At 40.8% G+C, this 13,435-nt stretch overlaps 1 protein-coding gene across 3 annotated transcripts in view; it reads left to right on the top strand.

Annotated features, from left to right (window-relative positions):
• The window catches only part of col12a1a (collagen, type XII, alpha 1a), a 55,423-nt gene extending 43,805 nt beyond the window's left edge, over nucleotides 1-11,618 (top strand). For 2 of the 3 annotated variants that reach the window (XM_083924822.1, XM_083924821.1), the window contains 15 exons: nucleotides 1,344-1,502; nucleotides 1,767-1,844; nucleotides 2,590-2,676; nucleotides 3,530-3,583; nucleotides 4,011-4,106; nucleotides 4,407-4,460; nucleotides 5,374-5,427; nucleotides 5,755-5,808; nucleotides 6,419-6,490; nucleotides 6,596-6,631; nucleotides 6,732-6,798; nucleotides 6,884-7,066; nucleotides 7,721-7,798; nucleotides 8,887-9,063; nucleotides 10,752-11,618. In XM_083924822.1, the coding sequence (XP_083780948.1) occupies nucleotides 1,344-1,502; nucleotides 1,767-1,844; nucleotides 2,590-2,676; nucleotides 3,530-3,583; nucleotides 4,011-4,106; nucleotides 4,407-4,460; nucleotides 5,374-5,427; nucleotides 5,755-5,808; nucleotides 6,419-6,490; nucleotides 6,596-6,631; nucleotides 6,732-6,798; nucleotides 6,884-7,066; nucleotides 7,721-7,798; nucleotides 8,887-9,063; nucleotides 10,752-10,900 (1,398 nt within the window). In that variant the 3' untranslated portion in view covers nucleotides 10,901-11,618. Of the gene's footprint in view, nucleotides 1-1,343; nucleotides 1,503-1,766; nucleotides 1,845-2,589; nucleotides 2,677-3,529; nucleotides 3,584-4,010; nucleotides 4,107-4,406; nucleotides 4,461-5,373; nucleotides 5,428-5,754; nucleotides 5,809-6,418; nucleotides 6,491-6,595; nucleotides 6,632-6,731; nucleotides 6,799-6,883; nucleotides 7,067-7,720; nucleotides 7,799-8,886; nucleotides 9,064-9,888 lie in introns of all 3 variants that reach the window. The other variant, XM_083924823.1, reaches the window with a different exon arrangement.
• Nucleotides 11,619-13,435: the final 1,817 nt, after the last annotated feature.

Here is a 13,435-nt window from a genome sequence, read left to right as displayed (position 1 = left end):
GAAGACTCAAACCTTATTATTAGTGCATGCATGAAATCAAGGTTCAGGATTATGAAAACGAAGGGACAGTCAGGACAGAGCCAAGAATAATAAAATCTAATTTGAAGTTAATCATGGAAATATGTCAAGTGTATTGGAGCGTGGACAGTGTCAGCCTGAAACCTTAACATATGGACTCTGACTGAGTGTCGACACAGCAAAGCACAGTGAAACCTTCTGTGTTAACAATTGATGAAAGAAAATTGTTCATCTGTCAACACTTCACTGCAGTGGGACCAGATCACTTAGCAGCAAATGCCATCAGCTGAGAGAACAGTGGTTACTAGAAAGCTAGTTTTTCTGAGGCCTTATTTTCCAATAACTACAGTGTTTTGATTGTGTTTACTTATTGGTCAGTGAGGTAATAGACATGCTCGTTATTTGCAATCCCAGTATATCATCCAGAGCTGTTTTGGTAAGCCCTCAGTAGCATCATGGTATAATATGTCCATGCCAGGACCCCGGGATAAACGACACCCCTCTCCCTTTGTGGTCCACCAGATAGTTTGTTCTGTTGCCAAGGAAGTCATCTGTAATGTTGTGATTGGTTGCCAAGAGCTATGGCCTAGTCTGTGGTTGGTATGGTTTTGTAGAAAGAAATGGTAGCTTGCTTTTCCTGACATAAAGAAAGCTTGTCTCACTGTTGAGTAGGGGAAAATTTGCAACAGTGAGGGGAAAGTATGGAAAGTGTAGGACGTTTGATGGCACACCACAAGTGATATTGCTTCAAGATGTGGAGCAGGGTTCTCTGGACAGGAAACTTCCAAAATTTGGCACTCTTTCATTCTGTGTTGTTATACAATCACTAACTACAGCTTTAAAGCTGCATAGAAAAGCCAATTGTTGTTCATTACTTTTTTAATGGTCCATTCATCTGTGGAGGCATCAAGTAGCAGTCCTATGCCAAATCAGTAACCACTCTGGGGCAATATCCAAATCTATAATCAGCATGGCTCTGCAAAGACTAAACAATTCAGACTAAACAATTCGCTCAATCTACCAGTTATGTAGAATATATTACCAGCATCTTTATAAGCTTCAGACAACATGGTTTAAAAGGATCAGTTAAGTTGTTCCTGGCCTTACCGTTGCACTTTCTGAAATAATTTCCCTTCTCTTTGAAAATAGCAATCATGCCCTTTCCAAATAGAAATTAATGCCAAACTCTGCCTTTCAAATGCTCCAGTGTTCTTAGTAATCTTTGCCAAGTAATTGTGTTGCAACAAAACTGGCAACTGGGAAGTATTGAGAAGACAAGAATGTTTTGTTAATTGTGCCCTCTCTCCATCCTCTCCCTCCTGCAGCTCCACATCAGCATCTCTCCAGAGAAAGTGAAGCTCAACTTGGACTGCCAGGAGGTGGCAGAGAAGCCCATCAAGGAGGCCAACAACATCACACTGGACGGCTATGAAGTGCTTGGCAAGTTGGTCAAGTCTGGAGGCGGAAAGAGGCAGTCTGCGACAGTAAGCGAAAAAAGAAACTTGTGAAAAATGTTTGGAAAAGTACGTTTGGAAGAGCATCTTACGACTTTCCAAAGAATTAATATCCAAATCCTCCCGCGTAGATCCACAATTAAGTTTTAACTACTCCCAGTGACAGCTGGAAGGATGAAAGCCTGCATCTATCTATTTCTCTGAGAGTTTCATTGTTTTCAACAGTATGCATTTTCATCAAGAATGGGAGCCATTTTTAACACCACTCAATGTTTTCCCTCTTCTGTTGTTTAGTTCCAGCTCCAGATGTTCGATATTATCTGCAGCTTGAGTTGGATCAGCCGAGACAGATGCTGCGACCTGCCCGCCACAGTAAGAACAAGTGTCATTTAAGAATCATTCAAAAGGCAATTTGTAGCTAGAGGAATATTTTGCTAGATTTCTTTTACATGTTTTGATGTTCATGTAGGACTAATTGTGTTTGTGGCTAAAAAGACCTAGAATCAGATACTTTGTTGGTTCTCAGAATCAGTAGTAGAAGAACCATTGTATTTACTGTATATACTGTATGCATGCATACCTTCTGAGAGGGTTGTGTATTCTGGTATGTACTCAGGCTAAATGCAAGGCTTATAACTGGATTACCGTTTAAAAAGAGAGTGCTTCAGCTGAACTGAATAGAACCCTGTGTCCTGTGTAATTGTGCTAATCGCACTGTTGCCAGTATGATCTCCCAATTAGATGGAAAAAGTGCTCAAAGAGCATGGATGATAAATCACATTTATTTTTGAATCAGTGTGGTAAATACCGGATGCGTGCACATTAATCCAATTATGAGTCATTCATCTATAATTTGCATCAGATATTACTGTAATACATCAGATCAATGATTGCAGTGTTATATAACCCATTATGACAAGGACTCAGTTTGCAGCTGTCAGTGAGAATCTGGTCTTAAAGCCCCTCACTGCCTTTGCCCCTTGTATTCTTATTGCCAAGACATGGTTTCAATTATCTGTGAGTGGGTGTGAAATGGACTGTAGGGATATTTTAATGAGGTGGATGTGTGCAATTATGTCTTTTTTGTGATTTCTTCATCTTCTGTCTCCCTTTACAGAGAGATGAGGCCAAGTGTCCGTCCCTTCCCCACTCTTGCACATGCACACAGGACAGCATTGGCCCTCAGGGGCCTCCTGGACCTTCGGTAAAGATACTCACACGATCATCTCTTCTCATTTCTCAGTTTGCACATCCTCGATTCCTTTCCCCGCCTCATTTCTTTGCATCTTAGTCCCTCCCCCAAGAGATGCGAGCTGAGGAGGCAAGGAAGAGATGGAGAGAGGAGTGGAGGCAACAGGCATTTAGCAAAACCATTTCTTCTGAGTACTCATTATAAAGCAACTTGTGCATCTTTAATAATAGCACCTCTGGCAAGCCTCCTCTCTCCTCAAGATTCATTTTAGGAATTGAGACATCCTTCAAGATGGCAAACAGAGATTGATTTTGGGGTCACAGACAGGAGGAGAGAGGAGAGAGGAGAGAGGAGACAAGGAGGCACAAACTAGAGAAATGAGAAGAAACTCTTGTCTTCTGTTCTCTATTTTCACTTTTCTGCCTCTGTCTGCTTTGATGTGATGATGATGATGATGATGATGATGATGATGGTGATGATAAAGCCATACGATTCTCTGCTTGTATTATAATGACTGTGCACTGCTATAATGAGCTATTTGACATTTTCCTGCTATACAGTTTGAGTAGACTGCGGATGTCCTTCGCATCAGGAGTGGTATTTGTTTTTTCTTTGGAAAGAGCAGATGAGGATGAGGCCAGTGGCATGCAATGAAATGTGGACTCAGGAAGAAGTGTCAAAAGATAAATTCCTGTTGGAAAAACAACAGTAAAAAAAAGTCTTGGATGAGACGCCTGGAATATATGTGCTTGGTAACCTTACTTAGCCCCTGTGAGGATTATGGTAGGGCTTGGGTTTTTGGAGATTTTGAATTATTTTCCTGTTGTTACACTCACCGTGGGTTTGTGGCTTCTTGCTTTTTCAGGGCAGTCCAGGATCTAAGGGACCACGAGGAGATAGAGGGCAAACCGGTAACCCTGTGAGTGATGCCTTACACCACTTTGAGCACACGATAGATTATAATTTTATACAGGCTTTGAATTTGTAACTCCTTTTACTGTAAGTTAATAAATTGAACCAGTGTATATCCAATGAAGCTTGCTGACATTATAGATAATGCTAAAATCAGATGCTTCTCACTGCCATTGTACGTATTTCACAACCTATTTACTGCTCTGCTGCAGCCCTACATTGGCTTGCACCATCAGACAAAGCAAGTTGCACACATCTGAATTCAGTTATCTATTATTAGGAATTTAAAGGGGGGCCATGTCAAATACCTTAAATGCCCATTGTCAGTGTTGGTGTTTATTTTCTATATTTGTACAATAAAAAGTCTGATTGGTGCTGCCCTATGTAAGTGTGGCTATGATACATCTTTACTTTTTCTCTGGGCAATGCTGTAGGGTCCAATGGGTCCACGCGGTGAGTTAGGACTCCCAGGTGCAATGGGACCACCGGGTCCACAGGGCCCTAATGGACTATCTCTACCCGGAGAACCTGTAAGTTACACTACAAAAGTCCACCTAGGGAAAAAAAGAGTGATTGAGTTTAATGTGTATGACAGAGAAAATCACTAATGATTGGTGCTCATGCTGATATAAAAGTGAAGTTTATGTGTCTTCGATCCACCAGTGAGTGGGATTTACAACTGTTAAAATCACATTACACTCCCCTCTACTTCTGTCCAGCTAGACTGCTACTTTAATTCCTTACCTGCAGATGTTCTTGTCAAAACATTTAGTCAATCACAATCACAGACCAAAATCAAACCTTTCTTTTCTTCCTCCTCCACCTTTCAGGGTCGCCCGGGACCAAAGGGAGATTCTGGAGATCCGGGCTTGCCTGGCCTGCAAGTAAGTACTACGCCCCCTCTCATTGTGTGGTTTATGAACAGGAAATGGGAGAGTATCCATAGAGAGCAACGTTGCTACTGAAGCCTGGATCTGGTCCACATGCTGAGATTGAAACCACACTGAAGAGTGGGAGGTTTACCATGCCATCCTCAGGGAGACCTACTCAGCCTGTTGATTGACAAACAGTAGAAGGCCAGTGATGCAGTTAAATTATGGAGCGCAGACTCATGTTACCAAAGGGGAAATGGGGAATGGAACATGTTATTCCCCAGCCTTGTAATTGAAGACCATCGTGACTTGGTAAAGACCTTATAGCATCTTACAGTCGACCAATCCATAACCAATCCATAACATTCAGCGTTCAAAGTTATTTGAGGTTATTGATATCTCGCTGCTTTATCAAGTCAGAAGCAGATTTCAATTTAAGCTAATTTGACATTACATGGGAATTTTTTTTTTGGTGGAAGGGCATTTTTGAGTGGGATGGCCTTTCATAGCCATTTCTTGGCCGAGCAAGCGTTCATTCTTCCAGCTGAGGTCATTCAACCAACTCCCACCATTGAACGGGAGACGACATCATCACTGGTTATTCTGGCCTGAATAAGCAAATTCAGACATGGGAGAAAGTCTTATTTGATCATCTTCAGAGCTTATTGGCAGCATTGTCTTTACACATTAAAACTTATTATAACAGCACTGACTATTCACATTTCTAGTAGACATCCTGTGTTAACAGACAAGAGGGTTATTGTTCCAGTTTTTTAGTAACATGGTGATATATTGTCTTTGGCTATAGAAACATTTTTTTTTGTAAATCCATCCTGTAAATTCAACAGAGGCATCAGGGAGCTGTATAAATGCGTTTTTCCTGATCATTAGCATTTGATTAAGTGTGTCTGCTTTTTTTTCCCAGGGTCCTTCCGGGCAACGTGGTCCTCTGGGCCCCGTTGGACCAAGCGGAGCGCGGGTAAGATCTACCTCCTGACCTGTTTAGTGTACACACTGTGTTCAAAGCATACGCATGGATCCAACACTTAGTTAAGCACATGTTTTGCATGTGATCACCTACTTAGCTCAGCGTATACAGAAATACTGGCGTGTCATTTTTGCAGTCTCGCTGCATGTTCTCACTTGCGTCAGTCAGAATAATTGAGCCACTAAGTAATAATAAATATGATTTAAAAAGACAGACTGAAGGTTGAAACCAGTATAAAGTCATGACACTGATGTATTGCATGAATAGGGTCCCCAGTGTGTTGTAACCCATGTGTGATTATATGTTGTTTCTACATAGGGGCCACCAGGAAAGGAGGGACCATCTGGACCCAGAGGCCCATCAGGGCCCATGGTGAGTGTGTGTGTGTGTGTGTGTGTTTGTTTGTCTCTATGTTTTTGTGTTGTGCAGAAAAGAGCCAAATAAATATTCCCTGGAGCGTGTTTTATTTCCTGGTATATCTGCAACAATTACTCCTCTGGCTCCACAGTTGCACTCTGCTGGAACAGCACATAAAAAAAGGAGACTGTAGTCTGTAGGTTCCTCCATTGTTACTGTTAGGATGGTGCATGCATCTCATTTTCTTCATCTGTGGTTTGGGGAGGTCTGACTCTACTTAATACAGCCATCATGCCAATAGGCAACATGCCAGTACAGAATTCACACGCACTTTACCATCCTGATTGCTCCCCACTAGCAGTGGCTGGTGGCTGGTGTGCATATGTATGTGTGTGTGCCCGGCTGACTGTTGGGCATGTGCGTGTTTCCATCTACTGAGTGTTCTTGGCAGCTTGTGCCACATGCCCCCCCCCCCCCCCCCACTGCAGATGTCAAAGAATGGATCTCAACTTATAGCTTGTTATACAACCGTTAACAGGGAGCAGGGGTTAAACGTTGCAATTATGTTTACAGTGCAGTAATTTAAAATAAACAACTCTTTCTGTGTTTTTTCTTCTCTTTTCAGGGAAGCCCTGGAAATCCAGGTGTACCAGGAATTACTGGAAAACCAGGCAAACCAGGAGACACAGGAAACCCAGTATGTACTCAATAACAAGACAGAAATAATGTATGCATGATAATGTTTAGGAGAGGTCAAGAAAAGGGTTGTTGCTTGTTTTAAAACTGTCCTTCTCGTTAACAGGGATCTGTTGGCCTTAAAGGAGAGAAAGGAGAGAGGGTGTGTATTATGTTTTATGAAATAACCATATACCAGTTATCATACATCACCAATGAGAGAAGCAATGCCATCTCTTCATAAAAATGTCTTTGTGTTCTAGGGAGACTTTGCGTCCCAGCACATGATGCGTTCTATTGCCAGACAAGTTTGTGAGCAGCTTGTGAACAGTGAGCAAAACTTTTCTTCATCTTAAGGGGATTTTAAAGTTGTTAAAGCAGAAGTCAAATACAACATTTTGTTCTTCTCATGCAGGTCAGATGAGCAGAATTGACATGATGCTCAACCAGATTCCTTCTGGGCATCGTAGCAACACTCCAGGACCAGTCGGTCCTCCCGGCCCTCCTGGCAACCAGGGATCTCGCGGAGAGCCTGGACAAAGTGGTCGAACTGGTTTCCCTGGAAACCCAGGTTTACCTGGAAATCAAGGGGAAAGAGGTACTTTATCGCTTTGTTTTTTCTGAAGGTTTGGTAGTTTTTAGATAGCAGCAGGCAGGGAAATAATAGCAAATGGTGAGCAATTAATTAATTCAAAGGTGATTCCCCACTGCGCTCAGCAGAGTTTGATATCCATTCAGACTCTGGGCCATGTTTTCTCTGATGTAACAAGAAAACATGGAGGTGGCTGAGCCGTAACAATGACAGTGGTGCTTCCGCTAGAATTGCTGAGCGTCTGCATTCCACACCATCCGAGCTCGGCTTCTTTGGAAGTCTATGCTTATACAGACCAGAGTGATCAGCGAAGGGAGGGAGAGGTTGGAAAATAAGGTGATTGCTAACAGTGCTAACAAATACAGTTCTAACAGAGCATTAGTTATACACAGTCACACTCTCCGGGGCGTGCTGTCTTCTGTGCTCATCAGGACTCCACATTATCTTTACATAGAACATATCTGTTTGCTGCTATATTAATGTTATGATTAGTGGAATCACATGATTCGAGTGAGCATTGCAAAATATTATTTGATCCTGAAACTTGTGTTTCATACATGTCATTTAGATTTGTACTCATTTCCAAGTATTTGTTATTTTTCGGAAAATATGCTTCATTGGCGTAAAGGTGATTTTTTTCTGTTTTCTGTGTTCATGTAGGTTTGCCAGGAGAGAAGGGAGAGAGAGGATCTCCAGGAACTGGTATCAGAGGACAAAGAGGTGCAAATGGTCCCCAAGGTAACGCAAATGGTTCTGAATTTCTTGATTGAAATATCCATACTTGTTCACTCTCCCATCACAATGAGGCAGGGCACCACAATCGATCCCGTTTTCTGAACACTGGTCAAAAGACAGTCTGCCGGTCTCCCACTACTCTCTTACAACGTTATCTTAACACTAAAATACAGTTGCAGTGACAGCTTTTCACCTTCTGGTGGAACACACTTCTCCCGTTAGTCCAATTAAAATGACACATTCCAACCAGAATACCAAAATTTATCTACAGTATATATCTTTCCTTTCTTAAGGATTTGTGTCCTGAATATCCTAAGCTTCTCCAAACCCTGTGCACATTTGAAATATTCTAAAGTAAATGGAAGGTATTTATGTTCATCATTAAAGAGAGAATTTCTGTGTCTGGACTTTAGACAAGCTTCAGTCAGTCGTCAGTCAAGGAAATAATGCTGTTTCATAAACAATTGTTAAAAAAGGCTAATTTTAAAAAGGACACACCCATCTTTCAGTTGCATATCAAATATGTTTTCTCTAAAAACCTCACCACTTAAGGTGATTTCCTTTCCCTCATGAAGATATTGCTAAACAAAAGCAAACTTCTATTAATGTCGACCTAACGACACCATACACTGATATGTGAACACCCTTTTGTGTGTGTGTGTGTGTGTGTGTGTGTGTGTGTGTGTGTCTGTGTGTGTGTGTGTGTGTGTGTGTGTGTGTGTGTGTGTTTAATGTACATACATGCACGTGGGAGAATCTGATTGTTGTTGAATGAATTTTCTTTGGTAGCTTCATTGTGAACACATGGGCTCACTTAAGGAAGAGAAAAAGAGAGGGGGAAAATTCCATGCAGAGTTTTTACAGTCTAGACAGACGGGGCCGGGGCGGGGGGTAACTCCACACAGCCCCAAACTTTTTTCTTTCGTGGTCAAGCTTTTTAATTGAGCCATTGAAAAATTCAAATTACAGTGCTGCAGTTCTGCGTTTCCTTTACCATTTCCACTGAAGATTTACGGGTGATGTGGGTTTTTGTGCTGAGCTCCGGAGCCTTTTCAGATGGGCCTCACTCACCTTCTGTCTCCTCTCTGCAGGGCCACCAGGAGAGTCAAGAACGGGACCCCCAGGTACTTCTGGCTCCGCTGGGCCTCGTGGCCCTCCAGGTCGCCAGGGTACTTCAGGGGTGAGGGGACCACCAGGACCCCCTGGATACTGCGATTCCTCTCAGTGTGTTGGCATTCCTTACAATGGACATGGACAAGGATACACAGGTACAATTCATGCTGTATAGGTTCTGCATGGTACTACATAATATAAAAGACTAAGTGTATGCAGACTAATTACATTTGCAACTCAGTGCACTACTTTTTTCTATGATAATGTATGGAGATATGAATGTAAGTATTCCAGAGTATTGGTTACAGAAAGCTGTTGAAACTTATTTCAATAAGCAGTTTACCTGACCGTTTGCAGAGCCCTGCCTCAGTTACAGTTGCTGCGTCATTCTCGCATGGAAAATAAAGGCGTTTGAATTGATAACTTACATTTTTTTTAAAAATAGGTGTTTGATTTCAGACAGAAGTAGACAAAGGAAAGCTTCTCATTTTCAGCCTGAGACGATTCATTTTTCTGACGGTGATGACAACTGTTACAAGCAGATTTTATCTAAATAGCCAATAAGCTAATAGCTTCATGAGTCAGTTGAAAATGAGAACCCTGTAATACAGAGCTTCTAAACTGGTTAGCTAGCTGCCGTAGTTGGCTAAGCATACTAACATTTGCATCTTACATTAAAGCAAAATTTTTGGTTTAGAAATAGATTAAATGTGGACAGGTCCCAAGCTCGACAGGCCTGCCATGATTAGTTGCTATTGCTACACTGGGATTAGGCAATCTGTTTGGGGGAGGGGTTTAGCGAATGGTCAGTAAGGAGCCCATACTATATCCCAATACCTCCATACATTTGATGTACGATTTTAAAACTGGCATGTTAAGCATTCTAGCTCCTAGGGTATGATGACTTACATAAAATCAAATAAGATGCTTATAACTTTGTTCCACAGAAAAAACTCACACCCTCTTTGACCTATTTGCAGGTTTGGCATAGTAAACATTCTAAGTCACCTGTGCCGCTTACACTTTGAAGTCCTGTTTCTGAGATGTTTGCCCATTTGCTATGGGGCATGTAAGGATAATCACCATGGACATAATTCTTGAACACTAAACACAAACATTACAAAGCCAAAAAACCAGAACGGAGCGGACTGGCACTAACATCACCTCACAGCTACAAGCTACAGTGATGGCAACCTGCTGGCCTGTTTGCATCTTGAACCATAAACCGCTGGGGGAAAAAAACAGACATTTCTACGAAGGAAGGAGCATGCACAAATACCACCCAAAACAACTACTAACAAAGAGGATTTCATAACTGAAAGCAATGTTAATGTAGAGGTGATATGTGTAAATAAAACTAATTTCTGTGCCTTGTAAATGATTGTATGAATCAGGACATGTTTACTAAAAATCAAGTTAACATCTGTATTGAGCTTGTGCCTCATAACCCTCTGCTTACTTACTACCAACATAACCTCTGTTTACGCCTTACTGTAAGTGACTTAGACAGCTCTGGTCCAGACTGAAGCATGTTCCATTTGTACTTTGAATCATCATGCTCCTTGTGTACATCAGCCAAATCAGTGCAAAATGTTCTTCTCCTGCCATTTCCATGTGTTCTTTGTAGTATAAGCTGGATATTTTACTACGTCTTATTATCCAAAAACTTGATGGATTTTATTGTAAATGTCATCACAGCCTTTGGAATGTTTTTATTTTATTTTGCTTTTATGGTACTTTAGAAAACAATAGTCTGACACGTGCAATATAATTTAAATTGTGCATGTGAAAAGTTGTAGAAGGAGTTCTTTTTTTTGATTGGCCGTCCCAAATATTTTTCTAGCCAACAACTACCAGCCTGAACCTGAGGTACAGTCTTTACCTGTGGAGCCAGCTGGAGAGTTTGAGGCAATACAATCACCCGGTTACTCGCGAAACCAACGAGGAAAGAGATCACTACCACAGGACAATACAGAAACACTAGCATCATAGCTGCAAAAAGAGTTCTCAGAAAGTTTAATATTGAAATAACTTCCATGATCATGTATGTGGGATTTTTACAAACAAAAACTAGTACCTATATGGGTTTGAAACCCCTGGTTATATTGAACATATATATTTTTTTGACATGAGAAAGTTTAGCAAGATGAATAGAAACCTACGTTCATTACAAACCTGTGTGCTTGCTAAGTGTCCCCGTTATGTGTCTGCTTGTAATATAACTGCAAGTGTTTATTGGACTCCAATGTGTAATGCACTAATCATGTGAAAACCAGCAGAAAGTATGTCGAAGCAAGTACAGTATGTATGTTTTTGAACACTTTCAGACTCTCCATGTTGTTTTTGTCAAACTTCAGTATGTAAAGCTGTTTCAGATTCTCCAACGACAATTTATTTGATCCCAAAAGATTTTTTGATTGTGATGTTTTGCTAGGCCTTTCAACCAAATGATAATCTGACTTTTTTATTTTTATTTTGTTTTGTTACCAAAGGTGGAATTGCATGTTTGTGTTGTATATTTACTGAGGATTTCTAAGTCAGGATGTAGTTGTTTTCTAGCTATGCAGTTTGCATTTGGTTGCAAGACTATGGACATAGAATTGCTTTTCTCATGTTTTAACTGCACATTTTGTGAATTCCACACACCCTTATTTTCTTATTTATTTCTGGAACAGAAGAGGCATTTTTCAATAAAACTACTGAAAATGTAGCGTTTGTTTCAACTTCCCAGTCATTTTTGTCTCTTGCTGTTGATTATTTCATTCCTCAGAACATCTGCACATTACCTGACACGCCACATGCAACTATCTTCCTTTTTATACTAAACAATAGTTTATTTGATCTTGTGTGACAGAACTGTTTCTTCCCAACGTTAGGCCTAAAAAAACATGCTTTGAAGTTTGAACCTTTATTTATTTGTACAGCCAAAGATATTTTGCGCCATCCAGAATGTCAGTTCATGTCAGGATAACAAAAAAAAGGAGAGTGAAAACAAACATTTCCAACATGTGAACTGCTTCATAATCTTTTAAAGGCACTCGGTTGGCTTTTTTCCTATCAGGTTGAAATGATTACACAAAGACTTCCACGAGGAAGCATAGCAAATGAGAATGGGCAGATATCAGCTGGAAAAACTCATATTTTTCCACCTATTAAGCATATCAAATGGTGAAATAAGAGCTGTATGAGGTAAGGAATAACTCACACCATTTCTGTTTATTGTGATGAAGGGAAAGCATGTCTGAGGAGGAGTTTTGCACAAATGCCAGCGATAAGGATGAGGGAGGTGGGGTATCGAGGTCGAGATCACCCACACAACAAGCCATGGGAGGAATCCTCTATGGAAACTTTGAAATTGTTACTCTTTTTGAAGCACCTCAAATAGATTTTATAGAAGTTTGAATTTCATGAGAGAGTGAGGTACAGTATGAGTGTCTGAACAGCTGGTACATGTTAGTCGTAAAGGAAAGGGAGGCGAGTCTGCTAAAACATTTCACATACAGAAAAGAGCTTGCAGGAGATAAAGGTAGAGAACAGTCTACCTTTTAATTTGTATGGGAGGACATAACAAAATCTCAAAGCTATGGTCTCAGTGCACACTTCGTGATGTGGTCTTTCTATAAAACCAATGCTTACCTCATAGCTAACCTCTCTCAGACATGCTGGCCTTGTTGAAATATGTTGACACCTGTTATGCGTGATACGCTCTTCATACTGTATTATTTATCAGGCTCTGAATTTGGTTTTAACGTCATTCTGTAGCACTGTCTGAGATGGCGCTGTAGCCTTCAAGTCCCCTTTATTTCACCACAACCAATCAAATCGGGCTTCCCTCTAAGTTCATGTTAAAAAAAACTGTCTTAATTTATGCCTGATATCATCCTCACATAACCCTGTCTGGTATCCGTCTGCTGATTTCTTTGAGTTTGTTGACAATCCAGCGTGCATCTGTGTTCACTTTGTGGTAAGAGTTTCAAGTGGGCTGGGAAGAGTTTGCGGTTGTTACAGATTTTAACTAACCCGTTTTATCTCCGGTTGTCCGCTGGCAAACAGCAGACAAAGTGTCTCTCTCACACCAGTGGGTCTGACTGTTGGTGTCCTTATGTAGCATTTAATTCCCAATAGAAGGCTTAAACCTGTATGTATTGATTTTTTGGCCCTTACAAGATAGATAATATACTGGGGTTTTAGTTACGTAAAATAACAACATTTTCAGAGTCTAAGGGTTTATAGGTTTATAAAAAAAAATCTTTTAAAACTACAAATATGGAAGGAGAAGTTCAGGTGAGGGGAATGAGGGGGTCAGGCAGGAAAACAGGCAGAGAGCTGATTGGCTGGAAAACCTCTGGGAGCAAGGAAGAACTAACAAGGCTGATTCAGAGCAGGTGTGTAGATGGGTAAAGGAGGGAAAGGCAGCACAGGGACACAGGAAGGGAGCAAAACACAGCAAAAAGAAAATTAGAAAATACAATCCTCTTAATAATAAACTGCCAAATCATCAATATAAATTTAGGTACCTAACTCACA

This window comes from Echiichthys vipera (genome assembly GCF_963691815.1).
Source record: "Echiichthys vipera genome assembly, chromosome: 12".
Lineage (NCBI taxonomy): Eukaryota > Metazoa > Chordata > Actinopteri > Perciformes > Trachinidae > Echiichthys > Echiichthys vipera.
Note: the sequence above shows the minus strand (reverse complement) of the source record. Positions and strands in the feature narration are given on the sequence as shown.